Source organism: Mesitornis unicolor, unplaced genomic scaffold, assembly GCF_000695765.1.
Source record: "Mesitornis unicolor isolate BGI_N332 unplaced genomic scaffold, ASM69576v1 scaffold8136, whole genome shotgun sequence".
Classification (NCBI taxonomy): domain Eukaryota; kingdom Metazoa; phylum Chordata; class Aves; order Mesitornithiformes; family Mesitornithidae; genus Mesitornis; species Mesitornis unicolor.
This window is the reverse complement of record NW_010192922.1, coordinates 65819-87912: the sequence shown is the minus strand read 5'-3', so window position 1 is coordinate 87912 and position 22094 is coordinate 65819. Positions and strand designations below refer to the sequence as shown.

The window sequence follows — 22094 nt, the reverse complement described above, 5'->3', positions numbered from 1 at the left end:
GAGCGATGTGAGGAAGCTGAGGCTGAGCTGGCAAGGTGAAACCAAAGTGTGTCCTTTTTGTTAGTGTGGATGGGAGGTAGCATCCTTCCCCCAATTTTTAACCCCTGTGGGGTTTGCATGCTCACATTAAGTACCTCAAACAGTTAATTCTCATTTATGTTCACTAAGTTTAACTGAAACCTGTCTACTTAATCCTTATAAATCTTGAAACTTGGTCTTCACTGAAGGGTTAGCCAAAGCTTTTACACTATTGCTGTCCTGAATCCTCCATCTGCCCATACTTGAAGCTCATGACCAACTGCAGCAATGCTTTCAGCAAAGGATGGGAGCATCTCCTTAGACTATAGGTTACAGGCCAAGTTCTGTTTTCTCACCAGCTGGTATCAGAAGCTCTTTGGACAGCAACTAAGTCCCTCAGATACTCGCAGTCCCTGACTCTCACTGTGAGAGGACAGACAGACTCACCCATTAGCCAGCAGTGGCGAAAGCAGCTTGGCTAGCAGTCCGGACTGTATTACCTGGGAAGTCCAGTCCACATGGGGAAGCAGTAACTTCTATACACACTTGTCTTTGGCTCTTTGTTTCCATGTCTTTGTCATGCCCAGATGCTTCTGTTCTCTTAGCTCTGTGTTGAAGACATCCTAGGTGTACTCAGAGGTGATCATGTCTAAAACTGGTTAGTGTGAATGGTAACTGGTTAAGCTGAGATGCTGAAAATATTTTGTGCCTCCAGCTGTCTACCCTACCCCTTTTTTGGAGGTTGTGAGCCTGAGCTCACAGCCTGAGCCTGTGGTTTGTCACACTGCATGTTAAAGTCAATTGATGCTGATTTTGTTTTGACCTAATTGTGCCAGGCAGTGGGTGAGGAGCTGTTCCCAGGTGGCTACCTTGCTCCTGCACTGGGAATAGCAGTCACCAAGGGAGATGGACAACTAGAGGCAGAAACCTCTTACTTGTGTCTGTTAATTCTACCACTGTTTGTAAGTCAGGATCTGTCACAAGCATCCTTACTGGAAAGGTAAAGTAGAAGTCAAATGGGAGCAATAATTTGTTCCTCAGGGCTGGATTGTTTTGGGGTGCCAACCCAAAGTCAGTGTTAGGACATAACAGTGAATGCAACTGAATTTATACAGGGAGCAACAAAAATCCCGTAGAGCTGCATGTCCAGCCCAAGGTGAAAATATGATGTCTGCATGTATTAATGGTGGCTGGAGTGGTGCAAATCACATTGGAACAAATTTTGCACGGAAACCTTTTTTAAAACTCAGAAATACTTTAGAGAATTCCTTTTAAATTCTTATCACTTTGGTTCCCGGAGTGACTCGTGTATGGCTGGTTTTCTGGGGACAAAGAAAATTCTCCTCGACTTCACCTTGGGCCAAGGTTTGTGAAAGGGTCTACTCTGAAGTACCTGAGGTGCTGAGGTGCTTAGATATATGGGTTTCAGTCTGGGCAGGCTCCTTTCATTTTTGGTCATTGTCATGCTTTAGGGCTGGGCTGGCCACTAAATCCTGGACAGATGCTCTCTATTAACCCCTCTCCCCTCTGCAGAAGGGAAGAGAAAAGAGAATAAGGGAAAGGGACTTCACGGGCTGGAAAATAAAACTAACAGATTTAATAAAACAATAATACTAATACTACAGGATAATAATGTAAATAGAAAAATAATGAACTGTATACAGATATGTACAAATATGTGTACAAAACCAATATAAAATCCTCCCCCAAATGACAGTTACATCACCAGAGGCTCTGTGGAGCAGGGCACTGGAAAAGTCCCAGACCAGACTCAGCAGCAGTGGGAGCAGGATGCAGGAGCACACGAATCAGGATCAGCGGCAGATGAACCAGCAGGGTTCTGCTCGATCTTCGGCCATTGCAGGATCGAATCGGAAGGAAGGGTCTAAAATGGAAGGGCTCCAAGATGGAAGAAGGGTTGAGACCCTCGAGATCCCTCGGCTTTATACTGAGTATGATGTATGATGGGATGGAATTCCTTGTTGGTCAGTTTTGGGTCCGCTTTCTCCCCCTTGTAGGCGCAGACACAGCACCCATAATGAGACAGTGGCCATGAACATTATCAGTACACATTGTCTGGGAAAAAAAACCATGCTGCTAGTTTCAGCAGGTTCAGCCACTTAGAAGAGACTGAACTGAAAAGTAAAATCACTAAATAGAAAATTAGTTCTATTTAGCTCAAACCAGGACAGTCATGTCTGCTGGTCCTGAGCCTGATTCTCATAAGTCAGCAAAGCTCCTCTCTAGCAAATGTAGCTATGCAAAATGTTCTGATCCTGGGGTGTGCTGAAATGTGGTCAGAAACTGCTGTTACTGAGCGCAGTTCTCTGTTCCCCAAGCCTGGGGTAAGCCCAGGTGCTGGCAGTGGGGCTGTTTGGGCAATTCCAGTGGCCCCGTGTCAGGGTACAGCTGTGCCCCTCAGCCACAGGTGGGACCACTCTGGCAGGGTGTGTTCCAGAAAGGGCAGAGCACTGGGGGGAGAAAGTGTGAGGAGCAGCTCACGGTCAGAGGAGGGGAAGCTGCTGTATGTGCCAGGGCAGGGATTCCTCTGCAGCCCTTGGAGAGGACCCATGCTGGAGCAGGGAAAAGTGTGAGGAGGAAGGAGCAGCAGAGAGGAACTGACCAGAGCTTCTCATTCCTCTTCCCTCTGTGCTGCTTGGGATAGAGGAGAGGTAGAGGGGTTGTGTGTGAAAGCATGAAGCTGAGCCTGGGAAAGAGGACAGCAGGATGGTAAGGTGTTGTTTTAATTTGTATGTGTTTCTCACTGTTAAAATCTGTTTTAATTGGCAATAGATTACTTGATAATATTGTACTCATCTGGACTTGGTTCTGAGAGACTTGTAGTGTGTTGTTGCTCTGATAATATTCGCCTGGATAATCTCAGGAAAATTGCTTTGTTTCTCTGTCCCTGTTTCCCTGTCCCCTTTTTGTAAAGTGTTTTGGTATCTCTGGGTGAAAATGTGGTGTATTCTTGTTGGCTCAAGTGTAGAGTCAGTGCTTGTGTTTGATAATTATAACCTATTTAGTGAAAGCTATTTCTGTGATCCTGTTCTCTACATCTATTATGTATGGGGAGATGTATAAGCCAGAATGACATAGCAATTAGAAATTATTATTTTAAAAGAATTAATGCTAACATTCTCATTTTGTTTCCTCTAGAACACAAGCCGATGTTCCCAAATATTCTGAAGAAGGGATACTTAGAAATTAGAAGAGACAATGACAGCTACTGGCAAACCTGTTACGCTGAGCTTTCCCCATACAAACTGTACCTGTATTGCTTGGACAGAAGTGGCAACCAGACTCTTCCCACTGTGTATCCACTCATGCGTTTTAAAAGGGTTACTGTTACTGGTTGCATGGAAACCAAGGTGGTGGATGCTGTCCTGTCAGACAACTCGCAACTACAGCTGAAGGCGGAGTCCTCATGGGAGGCTTTGGACTGGGGACAGAAACTCTGGGAAGCAGTGCGTACTTCTGTGCCTGCTTTCACAGCGCAGCAGGAGAAACTGGAAAATGTGCCAAAGCCTGAAAATAACAGTGACTTTTCTCAAACCAATGGATTGATACAGAAGCCCATGGAGCTCTTCCTATCCATGAATTTGACTGCAAACACTAAAGAGTACCAAAATATTCTCAAATCAGGGACTCTTTATAGGTTAACTGTCCAGAACAACTGGAAGGCATTTACTTTTGTCTTAAACAGGTCTTATCTCATGGCATTCCAACCGGGTAGGCTTGATGAAGATCCTCTGCTGAGCTACAATGTTGACGTGTGCTTGTCAGTGCAGACAGATACTCAGGATGGCTGTGACTCTTGCTTTCAGGTAATTTTTCCTCAAGATGTTCTCCGTCTGCGTGCAGAGACGCATCAGAGGGCCCAGGAGTGGATGGAGGCACTGAGAGCAGCAGCCAATGCTACCAGAAGTTTAACTCAGAACCCACAGGTCACACTTAGGAACAAACCTGGAGATCGGCCCTTTGGAAACGATCTTAGAAAAAGCAAGCGCCAATCTGTGACCACCAGCTTCCTGAGCATCCTGACCACACTCTCTCTAGAGAGAGGGCTCACAGTTCAGAGCTTCAAGTGTGCAGGTAAGCAACCAGACTGTAGCATTTGTGCCCACTCTGCTTCTGTGGGGAAAAAAAAAATCACTTGGAAGAGCATTTATGTGTTTTAACAGCACACAGCTGCTCCCTGTCTCTCAATATGGCTGTAGACACTTCGGTGTGTTAGCCATTCTTTGCACTCTGTAAAACGTGGAGAAAAGCCTATGGGATACTTTGGGATTCACCTGCATTTCACGAACAGGGGTGAAGCATTAGATTCTGCATGTATAACATCCAGCACTACTACATGGGCCGGGACTGCCTTTACAAGGTGGCTGAGTTGTTTTCTTGCCTCAAGACACTGGAAAGGTGGTCCAGAATCAAAGGGATTTGAATTCTAGATATAATGCAACTTTCCAACTTTTAGCACTTTTGCTTCCTTTTGTTACTATGCCTCCTCTAAGTTGTTTTTGGAGCTCAGTTTCAGCTCTAGGTCTGCAGGGCAGACTCTTCAAAGCATATGTGCTTCCCCGAAACGCCATCATTTGGTGATGTGTGTTCTAGTACTGAGGTTCAGCCATGAGCTTATCTGCTCGGTTCTTCCCTTGAGGCAAGGATGAAAACATGCCCTTAAGCCTCTGCATCTAATTGTAAATCTGAGTTCATTTGACTGCCGTCTCCAGTCTGAGGCAAGAGCGTGATTTTACCCAGTTTGGGAATGAAGTGAAAATAGAGAGGACCTGTGTGAATGCAGCTTTTTGTCCTTTTACTTCAGCAAGAACACCTTTATGGAGCAAATTTGGGAGCTTTGTGCTTAAATTGTAATCTGTGGCTGGGTTTAGTTACGTTCACTTAGGATTTGTCAGCTCTATCAGAAACAGCTTTTCTGGAGGGCTTTCCTCTTTTGTTAGGGGACCTTTGAGGATCCTGCCTCCTCCCTGCTCTGCTCTAGAGTGGGGGAGCTGTCTGATCTGGGGGTCTCCTGATGCTCTAGGACCACACATGGCTTTGGGGGAATGGTCTGTCTGGGCCTGGGACCTGCTTGGCTGACCTGAATTCCTTCCGGGGGAGACCTGAGCCCCAGAAGTACTGGGTTGCCCCCAGAACTGGCTGTGGGTATACAGGGTTTGCCCCTCTCTGGTCGTCACCCAAAGGTGTGGTGTTCCTGCTCACCTCTCCACAGTGCGTGGCACCCACCTGGTAGCTGGAGCATTGTGAAAGTTGGCCTTACTGCCGTTAATTATTTAGTCACAGTATTGGGGCTTCTGGCTGTGTTCGGTTTTGTTTTTGGCCACAAACACTTTGTATGACTTCATGTCAGCTTTTTCTGGGAGTAATTATGTGCCAGACTACTGCTGTTACTAAAGGTGCCTGGGTCCTATTGGGCAATGGTCATATCTTACCTTTAAAGGTAGCTGTGAGAGTGAAAGCTGCAGGGGCACTCTGGAAATGGGATTCAGCCCAGTGTATTACCCAGCAGACAGCCTTGTGAAACTCAAGACAACAGCAGAATTAACAGCCGCATTTTAAGATAATGTCCCAGATGACATTAAAACTTTATTGTTTTCTCCTCATTTCTTTTAATTCAAAGCTCAGTAGAGGGAAATTTGTAGTTTTACTTTTGTCCTCTGACTGAGGTCTAGGAGATTTTCAAGTGAGCATTTCCAATTACCTCCTCAAAAAGAGGATCAAGCTCTGGGATGGCAACAAAATGCCTGTCTCCAACATGAAATAGGTTTTAGTCTTGCATTATGTAGTAAGGGAGCAGACTATTCTGTGGGAAATGGTGGATTTCCTCTCCCAAACGTGGGACGATTCATCTGCACTCACTCATGTATTCCCCACAGAAATAAGGTGCTCTGACCACATCAGGGTTGCATGGCGTCTTTTCCTGATACACATGAGGCATTCCCAGTGGTACTGTGATCTCCATTTCAGTCTGCAAAACTGGACAAACACTCTTGTGCAGAGAAACGTGAGTTGTGGAGAGTCCATGAGAGCTGGCCACTGGGATTCCCTGTACGTGAGGATGGGGATGCACAGTGTTCGCTGTAGGAGCAGACCCTTTGCCATCTGCCCGAGACCCTTAGAACTGATCTTTGAGAGTTGGCTGGTACTTCTAGCTGTTACCGCGGTGCAAAGAAATGAATAATTGCAATTATTACTGGAAGAAACTGGGGAAACTTGTCTGGCTCAGAAAGGTTTGTGCTGAGGAGGCTTTGGAGGCACCGCAGCACGCCGAGACTCTCCCTGTCCCTGGCTCCCCGCGGGCAGTTTGCGCTGTTCCCTGGCATGGGCTGCTGTTTAACCTAAGGGGCCTGCTGTTGGTAATTACAGCTCGCAGGCATTGAGAGTGGGTTTTCCCCAGGGCTGCTGGGAGGGGTAAGCTTGGAAAAGGATGAGGAGGGGGGAGGAAGAAAAGTTTTGCTGTGAATTCTTCAGCCATTTAGTGCAAATTCCTGTAATTACCGTCTTTGTGTCCTGTCCCAATGGCACATAATACAGCAGAAGCCTTTCCTAATTGAGACCTTACAGGAGGTACAAATCCCTCCTTTGTTCGGCCTGACAAATTAGTGCCAGAAAATGGCAAGGTCCGAGTGGAAATCAAAGGCAAGCAACACAAAGATGGACCTTAAGGCTACAGTAATAACCGTCTCTAGTCCTGCAGGGGTGGGAGGGAAGGAAAAGTAATGACCAATGAAAAATGAAGGGGGTTTTTGTTATAAATTCCCTTGACATGACAGCACCTCAGGGCTGCTTTATTTATTTAGGAAAAGTGATTAAATAGTAATACAACAGAGCAGACCATTGTCTCTCGAGCTGCCCCCCTTCCTACAGACCCCTGCTGCCTTGGCTAATTGATTGACAATGAACCTCTGATAAAGAAGGTTGCTGGGAGGACCTGATGGGGACAGGAGTTTTTTTATTTTCTCTTAGCAGTCTTTGTGGGGTTCCCCTCCCGAATTTTTTTTCTGTTTGAAATGCCCTCTGCATCCCCCTTTACTTTTCTGCCTCAGTAAAAGCTTTTCAAGGGACTGCTTCCAGACAAACAGCTGACACTCACAATCAGGTAGGGGAAGAATGCGAATGTCTGCATCTTGCTATTGACAGGTTTATCTTGGAGGTTGACTAGCACTTTTCGACTCGTGATATAAGCCAAGGCGGCAGTGTCAGATGTAGTCATGGGGCAGGGGACACACACTGTTGATACACTGGAGTCGGAAGGGCAGCTTGAATAAAGTTTTGTTTTGCTTGCTCAGCAGATACAAAACTTTTTCCCCACATTTCTAACTTACTCTGTCTTACTGCAAGGAAAGGGCATTACTTCTGATTGTTTCCAAAAATGGAAACAAATTGACTGATTAACAGTGGAGAGGCATGCTTTAATAAACCCTTTTACCTTTGCTGCCATTATTTATATTTTTGGCTTGGAACATAAATACATTTTGGAACGTGGGGTTAAGTAGAAACCGCTGGTGCTGAAAGGGCAGCCTTCTCTGTCCTTTGCATGTTCATATAACTGCAGGTGTGATCTTGCCCTGTTGCTGGGGTACAGCAATATTCCCGTGGGAAGTGTTTGGGACTCTGAGCAAGAGTGGCATTTGAGAGCATTGATCTGCTCAGGTGAGACTTTGGAGGGACCTACCCTTTGTCTTCAAATAGATATAAAGTGAAAGCTAATTGCCAGTCCAAGATACCGGGTTTTATGATTTGTTCTTTAATGTGTAGGAAATAAAAAACATGCATCATGCTAGGATGATCTTTTGAGTGTGTCTCTTATTTTTTATGTATTTATTTCAGCTGGATTCAAGAGAAATCCCCAAAACGTTAATGTTACAAATTTGGGATGAGGTGACGTCCATCAAAACGTGTTTGGCAAATGCAGCACCTTGCAGACAGCGGTAGCTGGTTGCGAGTACTCCTATGGCTGTCCTGTCTCCCTGTTGGGCCAGCTATAGGCTCCCAGGGAAAGGCAGGAGTTTCTCCTGGAGGTCTGTAAGGAGCAAATGTCTCCAGCTGCCCTTCACTATTGCTATTCCCTTGGCACGTGCCTTCATGTTTACATGGATGGAGAAGACAAACGGCCTCTGCCCTTGCCTCCTGTTTTTGCTCTTGTTCTTTTGATGTCTCTCTTCCTTTTCACCTTTTAATTTTTTTCTCCCTGTTCTTTATTAAAACATTTTTTCAGTGGGGTCAGTTGTGTCTGCCAGAAACTCTTGTTGCTAAGACAGCAAGTCCTCATGGATGCGTGAGTTTCCGCCTTCTTCAAAATGTGCTCTACACCCTTTCATTTGTCTGCGTGGCTTTCCTTGCTGCTCTTCTGGGCTGTCTTCTGTCTTTTCCTGCCTGCTTTCTCCATGTCTCCTCATTTGCCTAAAGGATAAAGACTGCTATTAGGGCTCCACTGACTGGGCTGGCTGAGCTGAACAGAAGTTGCAGAGAAGCCAAGGTTAGTAAATGGGCCATTTCCTGAGCCTGCAGCGCTGTCAAATTGAGCAGCAGGTGGAAAGCTGTTGACTTTAAGGGAGTCATTCTTCCTCTCTTGCTGTGGGCATGTGTGTAGATGGGGGACAGTCCAGTGCAGCATTGCCCAGCTGGTGCAGCCTCTGCGCAAGCTCATCCCACTGGTCTGAAATCAGCCCTTACTGCAGTAATAGTAAAGTTCTCCTTTTTTCCCCTGCCTAAATGAAACTACTTTCTTAATGGCTTGCAACGCAGCAAATGTAACGGGAAAAAAAAAATTAGCCAGGTGCAATGTTGACTTTGTTCAACTTCTCAAAAAGCCACATAGTTGAAACTTCTCAAATCCAGATAGCGAAAAAGCATGGTGCTCCTTCCTTGAATTTTGCAAATGCTTTGTGAACTGTCATCACACCCAGCCCCTATTTGTAGCATGTCACTGAAATAAAAATACTAGGGGACAAATATTAGCAAATGTAGCACAGTAATAAAATACCAGAAGGTCCTTTGGAAAAGCTGTCAGCACTCTTGTCACATTTTTAGTCACAAATAACAATTGTTCTCACCTGTCCAAGGCTTTTCAGATTGTGCTTTCTAAGGGCTCTATGTATTTTGTGCTTGGTTTCATTTCAATTGATCTCTTTGTTCCAAGACTTCAGCAGCTTTTTGCCTTCCCTGTACTTGAGACTCTGTAAAATCCCCTGAGAATGTGTTTTGCACTCTAAAGGTTTTGCTGTTTAAGTATCTTCACTTTAGACCGCAGTCTTCCAGTCTTGTATGTGACTTTCAGGCCCTGTTTCTATTGATACAAAAGTAAAACTTCTACTCTTAACAGTGGTATTTCTAAACTCTTATTCTTTGTTAGCTAGAACCAGCTGAGCAAAACATCATGGTCTGTGGCTAAATTAGTATTTGGAAAATACACCATGTCTAAGCAAGGCCACTGATTTGTTGGGAGTAGTGGGGGGAACGTGTCTAGACAAGAGTGACTTGAATTTGTTTAGCAAGGAGTACTTAATTTATGTGGACCTACATGTTTCAAAACACAAAAGTTACTTCCTCGTCTGCAGTGCTTTGCCATGTGACGGCTCTTGTTGGGAGAAAGATCAGAAGATACTACATGATATCTTTTTTACTTGCTTGAGCTGATTAAATCTGTTACCATTGATCAATTATGATCACAGAAGCTGTTTAATCTTCAGTGGGAAGGTGAGTGAGCTCTTCAATCCAGTTTTAAGATGGCTTGACTGAGGGAAATGGCAGTGGAAACTATTGACTTTGTCTAAGCTTGTAGAAGTTGGGTCCTTCACCTTCCTGGGACCTGGCTGGCACCTTTGCAGAGTGGGATTTTCCCCTTCATAGGATTTGGTTTGGAGTTGGTGTACCTCTGTCTAGAAGAGCTGTTTAGCTGAGCACGTAGCCAGTTCAGTGCCTGTCCCGCACCCCGATGTGTGCTTTGCATCCTCAGCTGAAGTTCACTGACTTCTTTGCCTCAGCCCTGCACGCGAATGGCTGATACAAATGTCTTGGCTGATAAATCTACACGTTCCTCCTGGCAGGTTTAAAGGGCACCTGTGCTGCCTGTATGGGCGTCGGTGACCCCATCACTCTAATCTGCCTCTGTGAACAGCTCTGCAGGCTTTCAGTGTGTTTTTTTTTTTTCTTTTTTCCTCATTGCAAATAAAATATTTGTGCTTATTTTACTGTTGCAAGCTCAGTTCTGCTCTACTCTCAGTGGTGGCTCTGTGTTTGTCTTTGGCTATGCCTTTTTTCTTCCTGGCTTGTGGGTGCTGGGCATTAGTTCCAATGCCCCAAAGAACCCTTGGTTGCTTGGGCCTTTTTTTCATCCATTTAGTATGTGAAGCCAGTCTTGATGGCTCCTGTGGCGTGAAGCTCAAAGAAGAGAATGCCAAAACCGGGAAGTCTAAATGTCCAAGTGTCACCTTTGCTGGGATGGAACAAGCTACAACTGAACTAAAGGAAGTGTGTTCAGATCTGAAAACTCCAACATACACACCCACACATCCAGTTCTTCTCTGGAGAACCTAGAGGTTCCCCATGAATTATGTTAGAAGAGACAGCCTTATTTGTTGGGCTAGATCTCTTAAATGAGTCAAGCTAGCTTTTGCTAATAAAGGCTTTGCCTTCACAAAAAGACAGGCAGGGTATATCTGCACAACACTTTTTCTGCAGTTGCAGTTTATCCCAGGCTCCTGAACTGGTTTTGTATGTGGGTGTTAGTTTCTTTTCCTCAGAAAACAAAGCTTATGTTATCATGCCGTTTGCTCAGAGTTTTACAACTGCCCCATAAGATTTGAATCTACTTGACAAAATTAACAAAATTTGACAGAGCAGAAGAGGTGGAAAAGATGTGAGAATCTCAGAGGTTTCACAGAAGCTGGCATCATAGGGAGCCCCTCTCGATGTTGCTCTGGAGAAGAACCCTGCGGTGTCCACTGTGCGTTTGGTCAGCATCAGAGCATCCACATGGTGTGCAGCCTTGAGGGACAAATACAGAAGAAAAATGGCCGCTTTAGGTGATTTACTGCAAAACTAGGGCATTTGTGTGTGTGTTGGCAGGGTTCCCTCCCCTTCTGTCACATGCCAAAGCAGTGTGTTACTGGCAAAGCTATTACATGTGGATCAGATCAGGGGGAATGTAAAAGAAGTTGCAGAGCAAACCACAGGCCAACTGATGGGAAGGTTTCAGGTTTGGAGTCTGGTACCAGCAGACTGGTACATACCTGTGGTGTGTAAATCTGAGTAAATGGGTGAGTGGTGCAGGAGTTAAGTGGTCTTCAAAATAACTGTGGAGCAGAAATGAAAACTGAGTGAAGTAGAGACTCTTTTTCCTAAATGACCTGGCCACAGCTGAGGACGCTGGCACTGGCGTTTGCTCTGATCACACACAAATAGCTGGCCTGCTCTTTCCTCCATTTTCTTGTCTACCTTCTGAGTATGTAAAACCAAGCATGAGTGTAATCAGCTGTAGGAACAGGAATACTATTATTAATTATGGTCAGATTATCTACTTACTCCTAGGTGAGAGACTTCAAGAGCTGTCCCAGAGAGTGTTCAGTTCCCATCTCTGACTAAAGAGCTAGTGAATTACTGAATCTTGCCAGTAAGTCATGCCATGGGAGCTCCAATTCTGTTCTATCAGGCAGCACTTCAGAGTCTCAGCAAAGCGCCAGATACTGCAGGGAATAATCCTAGGGAAAATTCCCCTGCATGGGGAAAGAACAGCAAATTAGTTAAAGGTATGTGATATTCTTCCTCAGTGCTGTTGTCCTGGGAATGGGGAGAAAGGAGTTGAAAGGATGCGCTGGGAGAATGCAAACTGGCCATGCGTTAAGGGATTCACAAACTGTGACTGTGTGTGAAGCGTGTCTTCATTGCTGTTTGTCGTTCCCTCAGAGCAAGTTCTCTGGGAAGAAGGTGTCTCAGCCCTTCTCAGCATTTGACACTAAAAGTAAAAGAACCTGGATTCTGGTGAAATTCAAGTGGGGTAATCTAAGCAAATAAAAAGCTAGTTTTCAAAAGTGTAGTTTTGTTGCAGCCATTTGACACACAGCTAGTATTTTTTGGTCCTGATTTATTGATGAAATTTTGTTCTTGACATATATATATGCAGAGTGCAAGCTTACACTTTTGTGATTTTTTTTTTTCTTTCTTTTTTTGCTTGTTCATCATCTTGGAGAGTATCACAGCTCTGTGTATTCAGCATGACTGGCGTAAAGGGTGTTGTTTACTTCACTCTACCCCTAGGAGTCTAAATATTGCTTGTCTACGTTAATCCAATCTTCGCTGATTGGAAGAAAGCCTTGGTGCCTAGAGGATTATTCATCTCATCTGCCTTGGAGAGATGCTCTGTGGCTGTGTGCCTGTGAGATGGTGTTGGTAGGGTGGGCTGGGTCACTCTCTGGAGGGATCTGCCTCCCTAGCCCAGGTGACAGCCTGTAGCCAGAAAGCCTGCACTGCGTAGGCTAAGTTAGCTGAGCTGGATTCTTGTGAGACAAGAAAGACAAGGCTATGCATTGTATCTTCAAATGGCACTAACAAAGATGGGAAGGCTGTTAATTTAGGGCCTAGTCCTGAGCTCCAGTTAATAGGGTTTCCATTGACTCAGAATGGTTGGTCCATCCTTTGAAGTCTAAAAATTAGTCTGGGATTGGAGACTAGTGAACACTTATTTCTGGAGAAGCTGATCTAGATTATAATTAAAGTCGGATGTATACATTGCTGAGAGAAATAATTTATACATTTATGCAGGTTTTATACATTTATGCAGGATTTATACATTGCTTACATAATTATAACTGGATAGGGTCAAACCCACATGGCTTCAATAAGGAAAATTTTCTCTCTTTAATCTGTTGAGATTTTGTTGTTCCTTTTTTAAAGTCCATAAGAAGCTTGCAAAGAAGTAGGCAAGATGAGTAAAGTGTCAGACTTCGCTTGGAGGTTTATGAGTCTTGATTATTTCTTTAGAAAGAGAATTGCTTTGGGGAAAAAATAGTAATGCTGGGAAAAGGACCAAGTGTAGATGCAAATTCACGCCTGGGTAGGTGTGAGGGAGTACTGAGCTGTATTGTTAGTCTGTCTTCCTAGTGAGTTTGAGTTTTCCCATGGTGGAGTGAATTGGAACAGATGCATATTAACACAAGGCCAGCAACTGAAGTAACTCTCACCTCTTTCTGTTTGTGCTAAGCAGCTAGAGCAATATTGTATGTCTGATCTAACACACTGAAAATTTGTTGCTGTGCTCCTTCTGCGTAGCCTGCTTTATGGCTTTATCAAGCTGAAAGCCTTTTGAAGTCTGGGTCATTTTCTTTTCTTCATATTGTATGTTGTTTCTAAATGAATTAGCTTCTAAGATAATCTGTCACAAATTTAATTATGGCACACAATCACAAGGGAGTTGCTTTTTCCTGATACTAAGTAAGGAGCTTTATTGAATAAGGAAAACAGTTGTGTAGCTTATTCTAGTTTGGTCTTTCACTTTCTCTGTTTCACTGTGGAGCTACTTCAATCTTTTCTTGCTGAAAGATTAAAGAAAAAGGTATCTGGATAAAAAGAATAGTTGTAGGTGGCTTCCTTGACCGCAAGAGTATGCAACACACTGAAAGTGGCAGAAGTGGCGTTTTCCACACTTTGTGGGAGAGGAGTTGTATTCCAGTGCCTTGGATTCCTCCTCTGTACTACCCTCACCGCCACCTTAAGTCAAGGAGAGAGACTTCTTGTAACTTTTTAACCTTGTCTTCCTGTACTTCTTTCCTCCCAAAGACTTAGCACTTGGAGATGAGCCTCTTGATGTTGGTACTCCTGCTGTGCTCACAGCGTTGTTGTTGAGAGAGGTTCATCTATGCCCAGCAGCACTTTTTGGCTGCTATTTTTTCTAAACCCTGTTTTCTGTGCTTGATTCCAAGGCTGTTTTATATTTTCTCTGATGAAAGGTTTGGGATTATTCCATCCCTCACTTTGCTGACAGTCTATCTACAGCTACGCTTCCTCCCTCTGTAGTTTGCTCTGTAACATCCTTTAGGTAGGTATGATTTGGGGTAATAGTAAATATCGCCGTATTCTCCTTGCTTTAGGCTCAGGGTTTGCCGGACCTTTGTCCAGATGTTATATGGATAATATTCTGTGTGAGCATTAAGAATAGGTGAGAGAGGCTTGGTGAAAGTTGTGCTGCTTTTTTCCCAGTTGTTCTGTGGAAGGTGTTTTCTCTAGCTGCAGGCAAGTAAGTGTTTTCTCTGCAAACATGAAATGGTGCCTTCTCCCACCCCAAACTATTTGTTGAGTTGTGCTATCGATCTCTGAGGTGGTCAGCTACATCTGACTATCTTGCTGGGAGGGATGCTCAACAGTTTAAGGCCAGGAATCAATACTAGCTTTGCTTCTGGTAAACATGATGGCATGTTTGTGTACCTGAATGTCCAGGTACAGGATTTCCAAGGGCATTAAGCCACAAGCTGTTCCTTCCTTCTCTTCTTTCTCTCTCACTTTTGCTCTTTTTTTTTCATCTTAGAAAAACAAAGTAGCGTAAGTGATCTATGCCACAGAAATATGTTTGTCACACTACATCACTTTGAACTGCATAACATCAAAGAAAATCAGTGCTTTGATAACTTGATTTGAAAGGATCGTAGAAATAGCCATCATTATGAATCACAACAGATAGGAATGGAAAGAATGGAGATTTTCAAACAGCAAAGCCGTTTGGTAAGGGGAGATGTAAGGTAGATGCCAGTGCCACATTCTCATCAAAAATACCCCAACCTTACAACTGTTATGTAGCTTTGCAGAGTATGATTTACTTGAGGATGTGAAGAGGAATGAGAAATACTCTGTGTAAAAAAAAAAAAAAAAAAAAAAAAAAGTTTCTGAGGAACAAGAAAACAAATGTGGGCTCAGAGAAGGGCTGGAATAAGGGAGAAAGCAATGTGTGACAGCTGGGTAGGAGCTTCTTCCACCTTCTTTCCCCTTTAGAAAACCACCCTTCCTGAAGGGAAGGGCATCAAGGATGGCTTGCTAAGACCCTCCTCACCCCACAGACCTTCAGTTCTTTTGAGCTGGACATAGCTCTCTATGGGGAGGAAGCCCCCCTAGCATTTCTATGCTTTGTCATTCCTCTTCTGAGGAAATACTCTGGACTGGAATGAGTTTCTGGCTCTAGGAGGCTGCAATAAATTAGGCCTTAAAAGGGTAACTTCTCAACTGCAAACATTTTAGTTTAGAATGGTAGCAGTTCAAATTGGAGTTCAGTTTATTCTTGCCTTCAGTCTGAGGGATAAGAGCTAGGACACTAAGACAAACTAGCAGCCTGTGGAGTGGCAGAGAGTGCACAGTGGCAGTTGGGTGAAATCAGGGTGTCCTGTCTCATCCCCATCCACCAGTGTTGGCTGGTGGGTAATGTTTATAAAGGTTTCAGTGTTGAGTTAAGAGAGTTGAGTCTCTTTCAGACAGCTTTACCGCTACTGCTTCATCAGCTGGTCCAAACACATTGAGCTAGAAAATACTACATGTCATTTAGCAGTCTCTGCTTCATCCAGTGTGAGGTGGTGGCTATATGTAATGAATGCTAACATTGGGGCCAGTTGAATTATTAAGACAGATGCTTCAGTGCTTTTCAGTGATAGGAAATTCAGAGGCAACTAGTGATGAGAAAGTTTCAGACCCTGCACTACTTTTAGCAAGGCTGGCACAGAAGAGCATGCTGTACTGAGGTACTGCTAACACAAACATCTCTGAGGGCTTGTTCCCATTTAGCTTGGGAAAGGGGAATGTTCTGTTTCGTAGATTCCTTCATCTTGCTCCATGAGGAGAGGAGTGGGCATACTTCTCTGTTTCCTTTACAGAGAAGCAAGATTTACCTCTGTTGTGTTTTTAAAAACATGGGCTCCATAGCAGCAGTGTGAGTACCTTCTGCAAGCATCTTCCAGGGCTGCTTGTCAGATGAACGTCATGTCAGATGAACAGGACTGGTATTTCATGTCTTGTCAGCTGTTCAAAACCTTCACCTTCCTGTATGAATGCAGTTTAAAAATTGGAAGAATAGTTCTTTATATACTACAGGGTACTGATACTGAGTGTACTACCAGGTGTGCCTGCTGACTTCATTTGTAACAGCATAAATCGAGCAGAACTGCATGGAAACTCTTTTAACTGACTAGTCAGGAAACTGCTTTTGTTGGGTTTTTTTTGATTTTGTTTTTAAAAAAAAAGAGAACAAGAAAGGAAAAATGGGAAAATGCATGCTTTATACTGAAGGAGTATGAAGTTGTTGGCTTCTAATTTCTTATCCGAAGCCAGAGTCATACGTCATAGTTTTTTGTAACACACTGCTGAATTACTGGAATTTACTTTATCCTTATAAAAGACATACCCGCATTCTTTCTGCCCTAAAAGTACTGCTTTGCAAAAAGTTCTGCTAATATTTACCATACAAAAATTATTTATACAATGGTAATAGTTTACAGTTACAATTTTTGGATTTTCTGTCTGGTTATTACCTAAGATGAGATCACATTTTTGCATTATGTATGTTAAGTTATACCACTTGAGATAGGTGTTTATACCTATGTTCTGATCTTATGAATGGTAAAAGAGGAGATATTAATTTAAGTATCTCTTTCATCACCTGACCTGTTCATACATTTGCCTTTTTCAAGAAACTGCATATCCTCTCTTGGGAGGGGGGAAAAAAAAAGAGAAGGGAAGGAGGAGATAGATGGATACAGGACATGTCCCATACTGATGCACTTGATAGTGTGCATTTTGCCTTTTTCAAGAAACTGCATATCCTCTCTTGGGAGGGGGGAAAAAAAAAGAGAAGGGAAGGAGGAGTGAGGAGTGTGCATTGCAGGGAGTCAATGGCCAAATGGCTCTGGAGTGTGGAAGAGGAGGAAGCGAGCTAATTGTGTTGTCAGGTTATTCTAATTGTTTTTATTAGAGCAGAGGAGTCATGGTAGCATCAGCTGATAGGGAGAAGGAGTTCAGTTTAGGCCTAGCACAGTTGAACTGCAATCTCTCCTCAAATCAGGATACCTTCTACTGGGGAAAACAGATGCCTTCAGTGGGAGAATATGTTACACAATTACACTAAACAAAATCAGTTGCACTGACAAAAAGCAGTCAGTCAGTTGACTTCTGCCTGGAAAATGCTGTTTTACTTTTGCCGTAAAAGTGATGTATAAGGATTCTGCTAATCGGCATTACTAACCAGCTCCAGCAGAGATCATCTGAGCATATGGCACACGCTGGAGTGAGGCTCTAGTACTAATTGTGTCTGTAGCTGTAAATGTCATATGGGGACACTAGCATCTGAAGGAAAAGCAGAAATACTGTCGTGTGTGCTGTGTCAAAGAGGTGTTAATAACAATGACAGACATCTCATTATATATTATCCAAACATTTTTAGCCTCACTTCCTGAGCAGGTTGTTTAATATGACTGGGCTGTCTGTCTTCAACCCTCCACTCTAATATTATTTGAACCGGTTAGCTCATTTTAGCCTCCATTGAAAGAAAGACGGGTGTCAAATACATTGAGTTTCTTTGTGTTTTGTGGAAACAGGTGGTCAGGTGAAGGAGAGCTCTGCATTAGTTCTTTCCAACTTAAGCAGCAGCTTTTGACTACAAGGACTCCACACAAGAGGGCATAGGAAGAGGCAAGGGATCCAGCTGGGAAAAAGTATCAGACAGACCTCAGACCTGGTGAAACACAGGGTAATCCAATTGTAAGGAAAAAAACCCATGCAAACAGAACTGTGTCCCTACAGCCAGACAAAAACTACTCTTTCTCAGTGTGACTGCTGCCCAGAGTTATTATTCATGGTTTAACTGTGGTTTGCCTTGGCTGTGCTAATTCTGTGGCTGAATCCTACCTACCAAGTCAGCATCCCTTCTGGCTGGCAGCAGGAGCTGGTTTGACTCCTCTGGGCAGCCAATGCCGACCCATTCTGTTGTGGGGAAAATGGGAGCTGTCTGGAGCAAATGCACGGTACTTCTGTGGTTTGGTGGTTTCTGTCTAGGCTTCAGGTCGTGGTTTTCAGATGGCCATTGCTTTTAAATGCCCGGTGTCTCAAAGTTGGTCTTCTGCTTTATTTCTTGAGAAGTGCTAAGTATCCTTTGACTGCTCTCTGAACTCTTTGTCATAGATGCCCAAGTCAGTGTATGCTTGTTCAGTGCTAGTCCGAGAATACTGATGATACTCATTCCTCTATTTTTAGGGAATGAGAAATGGTGCATTGGTAAAGAAAATAAACAAAATTTAAAAGGGGTCTCAGGTGGGGGAATAATTACTTTTCCTACTCCATCCCGAGTGCGTACCTCTGGCATGGTGTACAAACCCAGACTTTTCCCCTCTCTCTTCTCCAGGCTGTCAGCGCTCCATAGGTTTGTCCAATGGGAAAGCCAAGGTGTGCAGCTACAGTGGATGGTATTACTGCAGCACCTGCCACGTGGATGACAGCTTCCTCATCCCTGCACGTCTGGTTCATAACTGGGACACTTCCAAATACAAGGTAATCTCCCTGCAGGTTGGCTTGCTAGCAAGCGAACTGAAATGCTCTTCATATAGATTTAGGTAGATTTTAGATAGATTGCAGTTATTGGGCCCTTGAGGAGTAGTTGTTTCATGAACACTAGGGACTCTGAATTGTTACTGCTTGGTGATGGATGCTCAATTGTGGAAATGCCCACAGGAAACTGGCATACCCAAACATGGTGTTTGCAAGGCTGGGTATGTCCTGTCTCTTGCCACAAACATTTCAACTAGAAGGACATTGTTATACCAGACAGCCGAGTGTAACATAAAGACCAAATTCTACAGTTGTTCACTTGCCACCCAAACAGCTTTTCTAAAACTTCAGTTATCTGCTGTTTGCTGCTGTCTCAGTGGCTGGTTGCTAGATGAAGGCAACTGATCACGCACCTCAAAGCATTATGCCAGCAAACAGTAGCAGTGTTGTTTTGCCATCTCGGGGAGCATATGCTGAAACAATAACAAACTCATAAGGAATCCAGACCATGCTAGAGCTTCAGACCTAGCAGCCACTGTTAGGAGAGGCTGTTTGATGTTTTGTGTCTGCGAATATTATTATTATTATGGGCTATTTGAAAAGGAAAAAAAATAACCAGTAAGTGCCCTATTAGAGGAGAAGCAGCTCTCTTGAAGAAGAAAATTTGTCAGATGGGAAGATTATTAAAAGGCAGCCAAAGCCTACCATCAGGAAAATTATAGTCTTGCACCACAAAATGCGAGATTCTTCAGAGTTACAAAGCTCTTACGTGTGGAGACAAAAACGCCTCCTTTTCCTACAAGCTAGGAATAAATATTTAAGAATTCTTTCTTTGGCAGCTTTTACGAGTGACTAAACTTGCCAGCCTATGGTAGTACAGGTTGCCCTGATATGGGGTAAGTGAATGGTAAGGCAAAGGCCTTGTCTCAGGCTGTCAGCCATACTGCCAAGAAAATAAACTGTTTTGTTTTCTAAACCTGTGGAGTAAAAACTATGCTCTGTGGTCTTGGTATAGGTAGCTGAGGCTCAAAAGGAAATGGAACTTCTACGCTTAAGCATTCATTGTAAACTTCATCTACTGTAGGCACACTACAGTAGTGAGAAGTTATCAGTTTACACTTTATGGGCACACACAGAATGGCTCTGAGGTGGCTTGGACACACAAGCAAATTCTGTGCAGGTGCTTTACCAGTCTTGGTGTCAAAGTGCTCAGAGAGGTGGATTTAAGACAGTAACACCATCCCTTAGCGCAGAAACTAAGGCAGGGAGGGAAGGTGAAGAGGACATCGTGTGCCACAGTGGCAGTGTGATAACTGAGCTCAGATCACTGGTTGAGTCTCCTCAACTTGGTCCCATCCCAAAACTGGTCAGTTTTAAGAGTCAGCTTGACAGGGTGCTGACTCAACTTGTTTAAACTATACTTCTACCTCGAGAGGTTGGCCTAGAAGATCCTTGTGGTCCCTTCCAACCTGGTATTCTATGGTTCCATCCATGTGTAGCATTAAAAAGTAGTTTCTGTTAGTTATGTGAAATCTTTGGGGTTTTCCCCTTTCTGTTCAATTCTGAATACATGTGCTTTTATTTCTGTCCCTGCTATACCTCCGTGGGAACTAAGCAGTACTTCTCTGAGGTAGAGCACATATTGCCTGCACTTTTACATTTTCTTTTGTGCTTTTACTTTTTCTCCATTCAGAGATAAGGTCTGATGTTTATGTCTTCTGTATGGTCTAAAAGGCAACTTATTTGGCAAAGACAGGTATCTTGTCCCACTCCCTTGAGTTCATCTTGGTAGTAACAATTTTCTTTGGGCTCATTTTTAAAGGAAAATCACTTCAATTGTCAGTGTTTCACCTCCCATAATTAGCCAGTGTGCCCACAAAAAGCTGCTCAAAAGAAAGCATCCGAAAATAAAGTTCAACAACAGAGCTTCTCCCTGCCCTGCCCCTCACAGGTAGCACAGCAATGCCTGGAAGTGGAGCTGCTGTGGTGGACGACTTGCTCCAGGTCGTACTCACAGCATAGCCCAGAGAGGTCCTGCAGGAATAAGCATATACCACATTGGATGGTCAGAACTGAAACAAGGCTTCAGATTTTAAGCTCCTGTGTTTCACAGAGTCTGAAATGTGCCTGCCAGCCCACAAAGTAGAAGGAAGAAGAGTTTGAAAGCCTGCACTCCTTTCCAGTGACACCTTTTCCCCACCTCTGCAGGGGTGTTTGGGCTCTTTCCTGTCCGTCTCTGGCAAAGCAATTATGATGATAGAGCGTAATTGGGCGTGTTTCTCTTTTATGTTTTATGGACTCTGGGACATCTGAGCAGCAGCTGTAAAGTAAACTGTTGCATCAATTGAGTTTGTTTTGCAAATGGAGCGGTTCTTCTCTGCTTTTGGCAATATGGGTCATGAAAAAACAGAAGCAGTAGAAATCTGTAGAGTTGTGTCTTCCCATACCTGGGATCTTGAAAAACAACAATGCACTTAACACCTGAAAGCACACGGGTAGGAAGAGAAAAATCCCCTTGACTGCAATAAAAGCTCTGTGAAAGGTCTTAGCAGTTAGCCATGCTTCTTCTGTTATAACCAAAGCAGCAGTTCAGTCCCCAGGTTCACTTTTTTTTTCCTGTTTGCCTACTGTTTACATATTTGTGTTTTTCACATGTTTGTGTGAAGGGAAAAAAGGCGATCTTGTGAACATCCTTTTTTCCTTTTACTTAGGCCAACTGTTTTCCCTGTTTGCACTCAAAAACCAGTTAAGTATTGCAATTTGGTTCAGGTGGATTCCAGGTTGCACAAAATGCCAGACGAACGCGGCAGGAAATGAACTCCGTGTGCCAGAAGGCTGCAAGGGAGGCTGAGTTCTGGTAAATTGAATTCTGAACCACAAGTTTGCAGCCCCTAGAAAAGAAAGGTCTGGAAATGTTAGCATCCATCCTTGTATGATATTTAAAGCTAAAACCCTATTGTACTTTGCATCTTCTCACTCTGTCTGGCTCTTTTAATAGGAGTGTCTAGTCTGCACAGTAAAATTGGAGGACTATGAGCATGCTAGTACATGTACTAGAATATTGGCTGGTAGCAAGCTGAATTATTATGACTGCCTGACCCTTCCCATTATAAGACTGCATTTCAGCTTCTTGTAACTTTGCTGTGGTTAACCATGTGAGTTAATGTGTTAGGCACGCAGAGGGGACCAATACGTACCAATACGTGCCAGTGATGCTGGGCAAAGCTACTTTTCCTGCAATCAGCAGCACTCTACAGGTACATTGTATTGGCAAGGAGAAGGAAAGGTTTGCCTTGCTCCTCTCTCCTCAAAGACTGCACTCAGACTGTGCAGCACCAGAGCCTCACAGTAATAGTTCTTCATCGTAGTGCACATGTATTGCAGAGTCACTCAGGTGATCTCAGATGTGGCATTCTTTTGTTTCTGTACTCTTAACATTGCAGCCCCAGGAGTGTTGCCCCATATAGGGTACAGGTGTGCACAGGCGTGGGTGTAGTACTTAGACACCCTCTGATTCCTGAGTCACAAGGGCAGGTGAATGA

The 22094-nt window shown here is 43.8% G+C and overlaps 1 protein-coding gene across 1 annotated transcript in view; it reads left to right on the top strand.

Annotated features, from left to right (window-relative positions):
* Nucleotides 1–22094, top strand: part of PLEKHM3 (pleckstrin homology domain containing, family M, member 3) — a 73510-nt gene that overhangs the window by 7283 nt on the left and 44133 nt on the right. The window contains exons 2-3 of the mRNA XM_010187283.1: nucleotides 3178–4113; nucleotides 18410–18555. Coding sequence (XP_010185585.1) covers nucleotides 3178–4113; nucleotides 18410–18555 — 1082 coding nt within the window. The remainder of the gene's footprint in view (nucleotides 1–3177; nucleotides 4114–18409; nucleotides 18556–22094) is intronic.